This window comes from Peromyscus eremicus, chromosome 3 (assembly GCF_949786415.1).
Source record: "Peromyscus eremicus chromosome 3, PerEre_H2_v1, whole genome shotgun sequence".
Taxonomy (NCBI): domain Eukaryota; kingdom Metazoa; phylum Chordata; class Mammalia; order Rodentia; family Cricetidae; genus Peromyscus; species Peromyscus eremicus.
The window spans coordinates 97,575,463-97,591,262 of NC_081418.1; the positions used below are offsets into that span (position 1 = coordinate 97,575,463).

The window sequence follows — 15,800 nt, forward strand, 5'->3', positions numbered from 1 at the left end:
ATCTTAACCATTTTACAAAATTCTAGAGGAAGGCTGAAAAGAAGTCTTGTCAAAGTTAAAGCGGCATCCTGCTCTTGAAGAGAAGCATCCACATCAGGTGGCTCACGGTTACCTCCAAGTCTTTCAGGAGGATCTGATGTTTCTGGCCTTGTAGGCACCTACACTCATATGCATGTAGCCACATACAGATGCATATGCATATACATAATTTAAAAACAAACCTTCTGGAAATGTATCATTTTCACACTTTCTGTTGGGACACACAGAACACAACATTGTATCATACTCTTTTAAGTTATATCCAGCAGCACTTGGAAAAATACATGTAAGAAAGAGGAATTAAAAGAAAAGATTGCTTTTTAGGTAGTCCTTTAAAAATGTATTAATGATCTTGGCACTGGAGAGGCAGAAGCAAACATTATCTCTGTGGGTTCAAGACAATCTTGGTTTATAAAAAACAAGTTCCAGGCTGGTCAGGGCTACTTGGTGAGAACCTATCTCAAAAAGAAAAAGAAAATCTATTAACAGGCCTGGACTTGATTACAGCTAGCATGGTGGAACAAAGAACCTGGAGGTAAACCCCAAGTGGTCCTACTCCTGGCACTGGTTGCTGCAGCACAGAAGTAATGGTGGGCATAATAAAAAGGAAATCTAGAATGGTTCCTTTAAAACAGTGGTTCTCAACCTTCCTATTGTTAAGATATTTTGAAAGAGATATCTTTACAGATTGTACCATTAAGAGGATGGGAAGAAATCTGCAGATAGGGAAAACCTCAGGAACTTACAAGATTGTCCCCAGCTAAGACTCATAGCAATGGTGGAGAGGGTGCTTGAACTAGCCTTCCCCTGTGCTCATATTGGTATCTACCTTAATTGTCATCACAGAACCTACATCCAATGACTGATGGAAGCAGATGCAGAGACCCATAGCCAAGCACTTAGCCAAGATCCTGGAGTTCAGTTGAACAGAAAGAGGAAGGATTATAAGAGTGGGAGGTGTATGTGTGTGTGTGTGTGTGTGTGTGTGTGTGTGTGTGTGTGAATCATGATGGGAAAAAAACCACAGACATAGCTGACCCAAGCTAGTGGGAGCTCATGGACTCTGGACTGAAGGCTGGGGAGCCTGCATGGGACCAAACTCTGAATGTAGGTGAAAGTTGTGTGGCTTGATGAGTTTGTGGGTCCCCTGGCAATGAGACCAGGACTTATCCCGGGTATACAAACTGGCTTTTTAGAGCCCATTCCCTATGGTGTGATGCCTTACTCAGCTTTGATGCAAGGAGGAGGGGCTACGTTCAGCCCCAATGTAGTATGCCAGCCTGTGTTGACTACCCAAGGGAGGCCTTACCCTTGAGGAGGAGGGGCTAGGGGTGGGATGGGAGTAGTTTGGGGGAAGCAGGAGAAGGGGAGGGAGGTGGGACAGGGGTTGGTATGTAAAAGGAAAGAAAAAAAATTTTTAAATAAAAAAAAAGACCCTTTAATACAGTTCGCTCATGTTGTAGTGACGCCCCAACCATAAAATTCATTGCTATTTCATAATTGTAATTTTGCTACTTGTAAATATCTGTGTTTTCCAATGATCTTAGGTGACCCTTGTAAAAGGGTCATTCAAGCTCCAAAGGAATTGCGGCCCACAGACTGCGAACCACTGTATTAGAGAAAGAAACAAACTAGGGAAGGCCCTGAAATCAAGTTATAAGCTTGCACGAAAAATAAGCAATGCGCCGGGCGGTGGTGGCACACGCCTTTAATCCCAGCACTCGGGAGGCAGAGGCAGGTGGATCTCTGTGAGTTCGAGTCCAGCCTGGTCTACAGAGCGAGATCCAGGAAAAGGCGCAAAGCTACACACAGAGAAACCCTGTCTCAAAAAACCAAAAAAAAACCAAAACAAAACAAAAAAAAAAGCAAGGGGAGTTCATGAACATTTATTTCTTCAATTAGAAAATTAATTATTATTGTATGAGTATGTGTGCAGCTCTGTATGCTATGGCACACATATGGAGGTCAGAGAACAATTTGTGAAGTCAGTTCTGTTTGTACCTTTCCACCTTTACTTGGTCTCCAGGGACTGAGTTCAGGTAATCAGGCTTGCATGGCAAGCACCAAGGCCAACAAAACCATCTTGCTGGCCCCCTCATGAACATCTCTAAACCAAGGATAATAAGGGAATGTTTCAAAAACATTTATACATGAATATCTGGAATTATGGGGAAAGATAAAAGACTGAGGTATTTAGAAATTAAACATAAAAAAGCCATAGCTATACCCTTATGAATGAAAGTAACACAGGGTAGATGTATAAACATGGGGTCTGAGAATAGAATCTTATACTTGCTAACACTTAAACAGAAAAAGAAAAAACAATGTAAGAATAAAGAATCAAGAGAGAAAAAGAGGTAGTGGGAACAGGAGTATCAAAGGCTAAAAAATACTACATCTTCATCCTTGAACTAACCAATCTATAACCTATTAGTAACTGGACATATTGATTATATTAAATTACTAACATTCAAATTTCAATCTCAGCAGCAAGATAAAAGGTACAAAATGGACTCTTTGCTCCTCTCCCCATTCCAGAGACAGTTGAATCTTCTCATGCAAGGACAGCCTCGTCCCTAAGATACGATGGCAGATGTCAGAGGGATCATTTAGCTGTACTGGATGACTGGTCACCAGGGCTACCTTCAAATTTGACAAAGTTGATATTGTTGCCATCAATGACCCTTCATTGACCTCAACTACATGCTCTACACGTTCCAGGATGACTACCTACTACAAGTTTCACAGCACAGTCAAGGCTGAGACTGGGAAACTTGTCATCAATGGGAAGGCCACCTCCACTTTCTAGAAGTAAGATCCCACCAACATCAAAAGGGGTGATGCTAGTGTCGATTATGTTATAGAATACTGGTGTCTTTACCACTATGGAGAAGGTCCACTTGCAGGATAGAGTGACCATCTCTGTCCCTTTAGTTGATGCCATGTTTGTGATGGACATGAACTACTTGTATGACTTGTATGACAACTTACCCAAGACATCAGCAATGCCTCCTACCCCACCAACTGCTAAGCCCCTGGCCAAGGTTATCCAAGATCATGTTGACATTGTTGAGGGACTTGTGACCACAGTTTATGCCATCGCTGCCACCCAGAAGACTGTGGACGGTCCCTCTGGGAAGCTGTGGCATGACGGCCAGAACATCATCCCTACATCCACTGGCATTGGCAAGGCTGTGGCAAGGTCATCCTAGAGATGAACAGAAAGTTCACTGGCATAGCCTTTCAAGTTCTTATCCCCAATGTGTTCCTGATGGATCTGACATGTCACCTGGAGAAAGCTGCCAGTATGATAACATAAAGATGGTAAAGCAGGCACTGAAGGGCCCACTAAAGGGCATCATGGGCTATACTAAGGACCAAGTTGTCTACTACAACTTCAGCAGCAATGCCCACTCTTCCACCTTTGATGTTGGAGCTGGCACTGCTCTTAACAACTGTGTCAAGCATTTCCTGGTATGACAACAAACATGGCTATGGCAACAGGGTGGTAGACTTCATGGCCTACATGGCTTCCAAGGAGTAAGGAGCCCTGTGTGGTGGTTTGAATGAGAATGGACCACATCAGCTCATGTGTTTGAATGTTTGGTCCCCAGTTAGTAGAATTATTTGGGAAAGATCGGGAAATGTGACTGTTGGAGAAGAAGTGGCCTTGTTGGAGGAGGTGTGACACTGGGAGTGGGCTTGTATAAAAGAAGGTATTATGGACTTACTGTCAATCATTTAAATGTGTGTTGTGGCTATGGAAAATCTTCCTCATTCTTAGAAAACAAATGTTAAATAAATGGACTAAATGTTAACAACTGGTGAATATAAAAAAACTAATATAATATCTCCCATCAACTTTTCTGTGGCTAGAAATTTTTTCATATTAAAATACTAAGAAGAATAAAAGAGCAAAGGGCCATGAGCAAGATGAACTAATTGTATTTATTCTTTGTATAATAGTAGGGAAATTGTATCCCTATGTCTCCATTTCCTCATGGATGAAATCAGAAATAATTATGTTTATGTACCCCGGATGATTTTAAGATTAAGTCAAGCATATATTATAAAGCATTCAGTATGTCCAGTATATAATACATTATAGCTGTGTTTAATATTAAAATCCTAGTACAATATATCTTTTTTCTTCAGGTTGACCAGCTACTCCTGTGCTATATAATCCAGAGAAAACTAAAGAAGACAAAGAGGAAGAAAACAAAAGCCTTAAAGACTAAAGACACTAAATATTTATCAATACAAACTACACACAGCATATACACATAATGGAACACAGTACAGCTTAGGAAAACAAAGAATGAAGATGTCAATTTATTTAACTTGGTAACTTTTTGTGGTGGAGAAGTAATCATGAAAAATATTACTCAAGAGGATAGAACCTGAATAAGGTAAAGAGTGGGATAAAGCAATAAAAGAGGGCTGGGTATGGTGGCCACACGCCTTTAATCCCAGCACTCTGGAGGCAGAGGCACTTAGATCTCTGTGAGTTCAAGGCCAGCCTGGTCTAGTCCACAAAATGAGTCCCAGGACAACAGCTAGGGCTACACAGAGAAACCCTGTCTCAAAAAACAAAACAAGAAAGAAAGAAAGAAACAAACAAACAAAGATTCATTTATGGGAGCTGGAGAGATGGCTCTGAGGTTAAGAGCACTGACTGCTCTTCCAGAGGTCCTGATTTCAATTCCCAGCAACCACATGGTGGCTCACAACCATCTATAATGAGATCTGATGCCCTCTTCTCGAATGTAGGCAAACATGCAGACAGAATATAACAAGTAAAATAAATACATAATAAATAAAATGTTTTTTAAAAAGCATTAAAAGAAGAAAGCTTGAAAGGCACAGTTTAAAATCAAGGTCCTCTGTGCACAAGAGAAAAGCTATCACACAGAACACTTCAAAAGGCATACACACAGGGAGGAGGCATGGGAAAACAAACAAAATAAAATGCACACATGCTATTTGTTCTAGTAAATTTCATGTAGCTAGATCACCATGAACACTATTACTGCAAATAAATCACTCATTAGGAGGGATACTCTTGTTTATAGTGGTAGGAAGGCATATTCAATTCTAGCAATAAATTACCTTCTTATTTTTACCTCCTATGGAGGTGACCAATCCCAGCCTCTACTCTTACGTCTACATGATTCATGTATTCGTTCTCTTACCCTCAAAAGGAGTAGTGGGCACATGCCACTAAAGTAGTGTATCTTACTATCACAACCACTATAAGACCAGTTTAGACAAAGATAATGAGCCTTTGAACAAGTTATTGGGGAAAGGGGGCTGGAAAATGTAATCCTAGAACTTTTTTTTTTTTTTTTTTTGAGACAGCGTTTCTCCGTGTAATTTTGGTACCTGTCCTGGATCTCATTCTGTAGACCAGGCTGGCATAGAACTCACAGGGATCCACCTGGCTCTGCCTCCTGAGTGCTGGGATTAAAGGCATGTGCCACCACTGCCCGGCAATAATCCCAGAACTTTAAAGAGGCTGAGGCAGGAAGATCAGGATGAGTTCAAGACCATCCTGGCAACATCAGAACCCAACCAAAAACAAAAACAAACCTCAAACAAAACAAAACACAGAACAGTTCCTGAAAATACTAGTTGTATAGATCACTGAAGTATGTAACTACTGGAACTATCTGCTATGTAGCTGAGTTTTCTTAAGGTCAGAGCAAAGCCAAAAAATGAAAATATTCTTGACACTCAGTTTTATTTGAGTTTTATTTATTTTATTTTAATTGTAAAATTCAGCTATTCTTGAAATTAGAGCCACTCTCTGTAATTTCCCAGTCATATGAACTAATTCTCTTTCTCTAAATATAACTGTGGAGGCTGGAGAGATGGCTCAGTAGTTAAAGGCAACTGTTGCTCTTATAGACAACTTTCGTTCAGTTGCCAGCACCCACACAGTGGCTCACAACCATCCATAATTCCAGTTCCAGGGGATTTAATATTCTTCTGTCCTCTTAAGTAACCAGGCATGCTCACGGTGCATAAGCATACATGCAGACAAAACACTCATACACATAAAATAAGTAAACAATCTACAAATTCTTCAAAAGAGTTTAACATATTTTGAGTTAGGATTATAACTATACTGGAAGAGTCCTGAATCAGGCTGGTGACTAGTACTATTTAACAATGTTAGGGAAACAATTTAACTTTGTTATTCTAAGGACAGGGTAAGATGGTTAGGATTATAAATTCCATTTCTATGACCATCATGAAAACCCTTCCAGATACCTCAAAGAAGGAAAAAGAAGCTGGCGGTGGTGACACCTGCCTTTAATCCCAGCACTCAGGAATCAGAGGCAGGCAGATCTCTGTGAGTTTGAGGCCAGCCTGGTCTACAAAGTAAGTTTCAGGACAGCCAGGGCTGTTACATAGAGAAACCCTGTCTCAAAAAAAGGGGGCGGTGGGTGGGAGGGGACGATGACTATCAAATTCTCCCCATAAGTTTTATTCTGAGAACAGGTTCTAAGGCAGAGAAAAAGCTTTGTACTGGAAATTGAATACTGGCATATGGTCTGTGTTAGTTTTTAATTATTTAACCTTTGAAAAATGGGCAAGATCTCTGTGCAATATTTATTGGCCTCCTGAAATTCATTTAGCCCCCTTCGAAGATATCTTAAAATTTATGAGCCTGAATGTAGCCATTATGAGACCATTTGTTATGCTCCTTGTGAGCTGCCTGTTTTTTCTTTATGGTTCTTAGTTGTTCTTTTGCAGAGCTACCAGCTTAAGTCGTGCTGGGATCAAGAAAAATGGGCCTTGGTGGTTCATGTTCCTGGAGTTGTATCCATGCCAGTGGATGCCCACACACTCCAGACGATAATTTGACATCACTGCTGCCATTGTTGCTGTTATAGCAGTGGCAGCCACCGCTGCTACTGTTTCTGGTATTACCATTTCATAATTTGTTACTACGGCTAGCCCAGTGGAGACCCTGGCAGCAAAAGTAGCTACCACAGTTAATCTTTCATTCTATTGGGCATGATAAATTTAATTCAAAAGTTATATACATTTTGAAAATTGATTGGCTTTGAAAATTATAAATTTATAAACTCAAGATCCATTTGCTTTTGGGATACCATCTTACAAGGACTCCAATTTGCAGTAAGGCTCGTTAAGGAAGGGAATGGCTCAGTTGCCTTTAGCCTACTGGCTATGGGTGGGTTAGGACTTCTGTTGGTCTTTTCTATGTCGAACACACAGATTGCAAGCCCAGGGCCACTTTGAGATCTTTGGCAGCAGTTAACTCTGCAGCTCACACACGATTGAGCCTGTACGATAATGAGTATTCAGAGACGGGTAATGCCTGGGGGTGCCCACCAACCTAAGACAGAGCGCCTGTGTGGCCATGATGGGTAAGGTGACCTGCTGACATCCCACGCAACCTAAGTCAGAAGCTCATTTTCTAGTAAAACGCGGATCTATAGAGCCCTGACCCATTTGGGGTAACTGTTGCCTTGCTTGCTGACCTTGACCTTGATATCCTCCCTATGCTAATTCCCTGCCAGGTTCCACCCTCCTGAATGCTTAAGGGAAGTTCCTTGTCTGTGTATTCTGCATAATGGGTGTTAACAGCTTAGATGCAAGATTGTAAAATATCGGTAGCAAACTTCTGCCCTCTGGGGTTCTCCCATTGTGCTGTAAGCCTGTATTTAAGACCTCCTCCCTCCTTCAATAAAAGGCATTGGGGGAAAAAAAAAGGGCAAGATAATGGAAAAGAATGATATCTGTTCTAATCAATCTGGGAAAGGCAAATAAGCAAGGAAAATCAATCAAAAAATTACCTACTGGGGATTAAGTAGGAAGGAGACAGAGAAGGATCACACGGCGCTCTCCCTTTGGAAAATTAAACATACCTCTCTAGGATTATTATTTTAAATAAGCAATAGCTTTAAAAAGTATTTTTAACAAATTATCACACTGAAAATACTTAATAGTTATATGTGATCATTAGCTATTTTCTAACTCTGCTGCCTATTAAAAAAAGGGAAGAAAATGTTCTTACTGTTGACGTAATTGCCGACAGCTCTCAATATGGGTGGAAGTATTTTGATGCTGAATCCAGTCCTATTGTAAAAAAAGAGAAGGCTGAAATTAAAACAATCCTCATGCTGACTAATGAATTAGGTTTTTTTAAATGATGAAAGGGTATTTGAAAATTTAACAAATCTAATTATAAATAATATTTAGTTACAACATAATTTCCACAAATAAAAATTAAAGTCCTCTGAGCAAATACATTTAACCCCACATCATGTTAATCCCATTGAAATGATATTTAAGTACAAAATTTTTTAATTATAGCCATGAACATTCATTTTGAAATGCATACATATATTTAGACTTGAAGAAAAGCAAATATTTGAAAATAACATCTCAACTATAAATCAACATTTCAAAGAACACCAAAAATTCTATCAAGTAGTATCTCTGAGATGGTGCCTTCAAAAGACAGCATCTTGATGACTTACTCCTCTGAAGGTCAAGCAAATGACACTGACCACCAAAACATATGACCTCAAAATCTAGTGGCATTCCAAACAAGACACTCACTATATTGGGAAAAAGATTAGTAAAATAGTAAAAACTGTCACTGATCAAATCTAATTTATTTTCAAGATTTAAAGGAAAGTAACACAATTTCAAAGACATTGTATCCCTTACACATACAGCTTTACAATCAACAAAATGCTTTCCTATACACTTTTTTACAAATAAATGTCCTAAAATTACATTCTATAACAATAAATATACCTCCTAAGAAGATATATTTGATTAGAAGAGGGGAAAGAAGAACAGAAAATACAGTTTTTAACATAATAATCTTCAAGGCGAAACATGTCTATTACTCAGTGTTTTATTGTTCCTCCAGCATTTGGAGAGGAAAAAAGTAGAAAGGAAAAAAAAAAAAACAAAAAAACCAACCCTTACTAAATAGCTCTGTATTTTAAAACTTCTGAGAAAAACTTTTGTTTCCACTTTAAAAACATTTTAATTTAAATCACCCCTAAAAACAAAGCTTCCACAATTAAACTACAGTTGACATTAATTCTGAATTCTACCTTGGCAAGACCTGAAAGTCAAGCTACTTCCAACACTGTGCATCTAAGTTTTGACAGACTAAAGGTTTTCATTAAACTGTAAAAACAAAATGTCTGTATAGCCTTAGTGCTACAAATAAAAAGCTAAAAGAAATCAGCAATCAAGAGTCTGAGGTAGTGCTCAACCCATGTCTTTGATATAAATTAGGTATTGTTTTTACCAAACAGACACATTGGCAGGCAGGAAATTAGGCATGATTTATTTGCACCATAAAATGTTTTATTTGAGTAAGTTGCCAACATTTATATTTATAAATCCAGATTGCACCCCCAAATCTGATTTTCAGCTTTTCTTGAAATACATACAAAGAAATGATAGTAATGAATATGCTTCTTTGTAATACCTATATAAGCTGAAGGTGGTCAATGCCCTGCTTACTTAAGGCACTTTTTTTTAATTCAACTCACACATGCACACTGTCTTCCAACAGGCATCCTTCTTGATATACTAGCTCAGGAAATGTACCTATGCAACCCCAATTTCTAGACTTCATGGTACCTAGATAGCTGCTTTAAAGCAGCACTGCCTCTATAGGAAAAATAATTATCTAAGAAGCAAATATGCTCCAAGAACTAATTTGGGCGGCTCTGAATCAAGCTATGAAAACACCAACTCCTATCAAAGTTTGCTCTTTATTTTCTGACTGGCTTCAAAAAAAAATGTTTGTTGCCCAATGACCAGAGTTCAATCCATACCTGGACCCACATGATGGAAGGAAAAAGCCTGATTCTCACAATATTCTGACCTAGACAAACTCACTGTGGACACATGTGTACCCACACTCACAAACACACAAAATATATAAATGAGTAGATAAATTGGGGGATTTACTTGAATCAAGTTATTTCAATCAGAAGGACATAGAAAATTAAGTCAAATCTCTTTAAAACCTGAAACCCAGTTTGTGAGGAAGCACATCTTACATTCTATTACTGTATTCTCAAAGTACACCTCAGGCTATAGTTTTAAAGACTCAAATGGAGAAAGCAAAGATGTTGTAGGATTTACTTAGTAGGAAAAAGCCTGAAATTAGAAACCACAAGTACTGGCTACATATTTCTAATATCACCAATATACACATATACACAAGGCAATAAATATATCACTGAAACAAGAGGCAACTTGTACATCTAAATCCACATTCACATGCCATCATTGTCCATCGAGCAGTGATGAATTCTTTAATTAGCCGAGCCCCAATCTGTTACACCCTGACTGTTAAGACTGGAAGCAGGGAAATATATATGTGTATGTATATACATACACATACACACACACACATATATATACGTGTATATATATATATATATTCGCAAAGCATGTGCATATATGCACATTGAATGTTAACTCAGCGGCCATAACAAACTTGTGGATGTCAGAGGACAACCTTGGAGGTCAGTCATCACCTTCTATTTTGAGACAGGTTTTCTGTTATTTTCTCACTGTATATACAGGCTAGCTGGCCTGTAAGCTTCTAGAGATTTTCTGGTTTCTATCTACCCATCTCCCAATAGGATTGCTAGGATTGCTGCAGATGCTCATGCTATTCGACTGTTTTGACAGGCTTTGATCCTGGGGATTTGAACTCAGATCCTCACTCACACTTATGTGGCAAGTGCTTTTATTTACTGGGCCATCTCCACAGTCCAAAAAAAGAGTGCTGTTTTAATGAATGACTATGATTTTTCTCTGCTCTCAAAATTTTATTTTACCTTATTAATCCAGGTTTCTCCACGTTACACTTGAATGACTATGGAAGCTTCCAGTTAAGTTGCCTAACCAATCTCCCTTTCTCCTATTTATCTACATTTAAATCTCCCTAAAACACTTTCAATGTGTCACTTCACATACCAAAAAATTTAATTAGCTCCTCAATGTCATCCACCTCAAATCTAAATTGACAACAGCTTTTCAATGCCTTGCATATTTATTTATTTCTAGTATGTTCTTCACTGCCTCCTACCATAAGGCTTCTCTAAGAACATTTACCTCTCTACATGTTGCTGTTCCCATCTGGAATGCCATTTTTCTTCTTTAGAAAGGCATATTAAACCTTTCTCATCATTCAAAAATGTCTTCAAACTACTCCACAAAGACTTCTCTTCCAGATCACTCTATTCCAAACAAACAGAGCATCTGATAACTGTCACTCCATCGGCCTTATCTAACTAGACTGTAAAAGTCTTCTCAAACCAACTGCTAGACAATTTACAGGCACTGTAATGCTGGCCTGACTGCTACAAATCTGAAATCAACATAGAAATAATAAATATCTTTCCCCACTGTCATGAACAAATGGTTAAATAACATTTTGAGATAGAGTTTCTCAATATAGCCATAGCTATTCTGGAACTCACCCTGTAGACTAGGCTGGCCTCAAACTCAGAGATCCACCTATCTCTGCCTCCCTAGTGCTGGGACTAAAGGTGTGTGCCACCACCATCTGCTTGTTTCTAACTTTTAAAACATCCTCGGGTACATTTTCTTGATGAGACTGTAAGCTGCTTTACAAAACAAATTTTATATAGTTCTTTATTTCTGCCCCAGCATCTACTGTAGAATCACATACAAAACTAAATCAGTAAATACATAATGGATAGATACCTTTTCTACAATACAAAATAAAAACATCGTAAGTTAAGATATATTTTCTTCAACTCATTATGACTGATTAAAAGTTCAAAATAAGCTGGGTGGTGGTGGCACACACCTTTAATCTCAGCACTGGGGAGGAGGCAGAGGCAGGCAGATCTCTGTGAGTTCAAGGCCAGCCTGGTCTACGGCTCAAGTTCCAGGACAAGCTCCAAAGCTACACAGAGAAACCCTGTCTCGAAAAACCAAAGAAAAAAGTTCAAAATAAATGGAAATGTTAGTAGTATGCCCAGTTACAATAACAAAGAGCACTCAAGAGTCTAGGGCTATTTACAGATTACAAAGTGCTATGAATGAATTACTCTGAGATTTTTCTGAGTGACAAACAACTCTATCCCCTTTGGTGGAATAAGGCAACTACTGCTGTATTAAAATCTAGCATATTTGTCTATGGATAGATTGCTGCTTTCTTATTGAAACCAGGGCCTGGTATGCGCTAAACATGTGCTTTACCACTGAACTACACTTTCTAGCCCAGAACAATGCTTTCTTTTGCTAGAGTTAACTTGAAGACAAGAGCATTCAATTCAGGTTTTAGATTATTGACTGAACCCTGATAAATGAATACAGAGATAATAAAGTGGCAATATTTGCAGGAGAAAAAAATAGCAAGAGAATGAAAACCTACACATAAGTAAGCAAGCCTCTTCAAGCCCCCCAGCCAATTCAAGGCTAAAGCTTTAAATTAAAGCTTTTTAAAGTGCATTCCCTTCTCACTACCATCTATATGTATAAACTGCATTAGTAAACAGAAGAACCAGTGGTTCCTATACATGTATGTAGAAAAAGGGGGAGTGATCCAGATTTGCCAGTGGTTACTATCAAACAGCATATACTACATAATACTATTCTTCAGCACCTATGCAAAATTTTCCTTCTGTCTATACTAACCACAAAGGTACCTTAATCATACATTTTGGACTTTCTTCTCTGAATTTCCAGCATTTTACTCTATTTTCTGAACTCATGGCTGGTTCCATAATCATCACTACATCCTGAATCATTCTGCTATGAAATAATTTTAAAAGTGCCTTCTCAAGAAAAATTACTGGTCCATACAAAAATCAGAAATACTTAAAGCAACATTAAGATCTTTAGCTTAGAACAGATATACACAAGGCTAAAATATACTGTCCTTTGAAAGTGTATATTACAAATGAGTTTTATATTTTTATTCTAATAAATCTTAAACATACTTTCTCATGTAGCATTGTTATGAGTATACAATTTATTATATAAATTTGATACCATGTAAGTCAGATAACTAGAAGTTCAGAATAATGGCACACTATATAGTATGCCAAGTAACACAAATGCAGAAAGCCATTCATTTTAGGTTACTTACGATTACAAGTAGGTGCCAAGGTTGCAATCAAAATTAATTGGTCACTGACTAAATGCTTTGTTAACAGCAGCATACATAACAGAATTTAGAGAAAACGTGGGCGCTGAGCATCATTGTACAGCAATCTTAAAAACACTCACCTTCAAATGACTACATTCTACGTTACACAGAGAACACAAATGTGGAAATATTCTTGGAGACGCTGCATAATAATCATTCATCATAGAAGGGGTAGGCAGTCTCTTCATTTTCTGGGTACCAGCTTGTGTAAACTTTGGTAGCCATGAAGCTTTCACAATCCCAAAGGGAGACCGAATGGGCAAGTCAGTTTCTGATTGGTAACTCTTTTTATTTCCTCTAGGTCCAACATGTGCATCAGCTGAACTGATCACAGGCTTATGAGGGATCCGCTCTTGCTGGCTTAAAGCTGAAATTAATTCAGATGAAAAGGATGGCTGGGTCACAGATGGAGGAATAAGAGACTGGCTCATTGTCTGGCTAACTGTTTGGCTAGTAGACTGACTGACGGATTTTACAGGATCAAGGACTGACTGTCCTGAAATGTGTATGCCTGACAGCTTGGTTCCACTCTCAACTGGGAAAAAAGACTGACTGGAGGACTCACCAGGGAAGTCCATCTGACGAAACACATCTTCAACAGGAAACACAGAATTACACATCACATTTGAAGAGGGAACAGTTGCAGAAATGTTCTGCTGCGACCGAAATTCATTCTTGACCTCATCAGTTGGGATTTCAGGATCATAAATACGTACTTCAAGTGGATCTTCTGTATAGCCATATTTGCTTGCATGCCCATAATCAATCACATTACTTGAAACTGCTTCTTTACCAAGTGTTTCCTTATTTCTGCTGTGAGAAGGTAAATTAGGTAACCGGCGCCCCATTTTTCGCATTCTTATATCCCTCAATATTAATGGCATATTTTCAGGAGTTAGCTGTTCATCAGGATAGCGACTAAGTTCTTCTAGGTCTTCATTTGATAATCCAAAACTTGCTAAGATACTTGAGGCACTCTCCTTTGTATAACGGCTCTGTACTTTAGGACTCTGCTCTGTAACCTGGGTTACAGGACTCTGTTTCACTTCCACTGGTGGAGTTATATGAGGCTCATCATCCCACCGACTACCATGAGGTTTCCCCTTCTTTTGTTGTCCTTCAGGAAAATCCATTTTTTCTTTGGTTAATCTTGGATCAGTTCGGTGTTGAGTTACCTGAACATTCATTCTCTGTGGTCCCACGTTCTGATAAGATTCATGGCCAGGAAATCTGTGTGGAATTCCACGGGCTCTCCCTGCTGGGTAAAATCTTGGAAGACCCATAGATCCAGGCCTTATAAATGGTCCTGGAGGCCTCATCCCAGGAGGATTAGGTGCTCTCGGCCTTTGAAGTGGAAAGGTCCCTCGAGGATTAAACCTGGGTCTCGACATGGCTACTTTCAAGAATGCCTGATTTAATAAAGTATAAGGTGGTGTTGAACCATGTGAGGCAACGGCATTCAGCTGCTGAAGCGCCAACTGAGTCTTAATCTGAGCAAAGTGCAAAGGAGATGGGCCCAACAGAAGTGGGTTTGCAATGCCCAGGCTCAAGGAATTCACAAGTGGTGCGAAATTTTCCAAGAATAACACAAAGCTGAAAGTTAAAACACAAATATTAGATCATTTTAACTCAAACTACTTCATGAAGTGGGTTCTACAGCCAGAGTAAAACATTTTGAAATAAAGTCATGATACCACTTTGCATTGCATATACTTTAAGAATAAGGGCTTACAAAGTTTAAAATGCCCCCTAAAACTTTCTCTTCTTTTCCGAATCCAGGACACAAACCCCAAACCTCAAGCCAGAGGTATATTGCTGTGCATGATGCGCAGTACTGGGTGCTGTCCTAGGTGCTGAGATGTAACTCAAGTCCTTTTACATAACCTTGAAAAAGATTGAGGATTTATTTTGTGGTTTTATACTGGAAAAAAAAAAGATGAAGGCATTAAAATTCTTAGAAATGCACACACACTCAGTATGTGTGTGATTACACATAAGAACAATGAAAGAACTGTAACTTTAAAGTTTTATTTAGACCCATTTTTGTAAGACACATTCTTCTTGGAATCAGTCTTCATATCTACTAAATTCCACATGGCAATTAAACTATACTTAAATTGCTGTTATTAAACAGCTGTTTCTGGTAAAGTAAAATTGTGTCACCAAGAATCTAATTATAAAGTCTAACAAGGAGGTGCAATAGCATGGAACTCTTTATAACATACAATATAATATGTAACAAAACCAGTTGCTCTGATCTTTCCATTGTTGAGAATACAGAAAAATACATAGGTAACAATGATTAACTTTACAGACAATGTCCATGTGTTAGTTACTGTTCTAAGCACTTTACATGGATTTACTCATTTAGTTCTCACAACTCCCAGAGATATGCATAGTTTTACACTGAGAGATTAAGTAACGCAGATTATATGATGCTGGACTTGCATTCAAATCAAATTCAAGATTTAATTTAGCCCCACAATCCATGCTCACAACTACTAACAGATGTGAATAACACTATCCTGCAGATCTCAGACATTAAATTTGCTAAAAGTGG

The 15,800-nt window shown here is 38.6% G+C and overlaps 1 protein-coding gene across 2 annotated transcripts in view; it reads right to left on the reverse strand.

Annotated features, from left to right (window-relative positions):
• Znf638 (zinc finger protein 638) overlaps nucleotides 1–14,829 on the reverse strand; it is a 69,375-nt gene extending 54,546 nt beyond the window's left edge. For both annotated transcript variants that reach the window (XM_059258096.1, XM_059258097.1), the window contains exons 1-2: nucleotides 13,321–14,829; nucleotides 8,087–8,148 (exon numbers count right to left, since the gene is read on the reverse strand). In XM_059258096.1, the coding sequence (XP_059114079.1) occupies nucleotides 8,087–8,148; nucleotides 13,321–14,631 (1,373 nt within the window). In that variant the 5' untranslated portion in view covers nucleotides 14,632–14,829. The remainder of the gene's footprint in view (nucleotides 1–8,086; nucleotides 8,149–13,320) is intronic.
• Nucleotides 14,830–15,800: the final 971 nt, after the last annotated feature.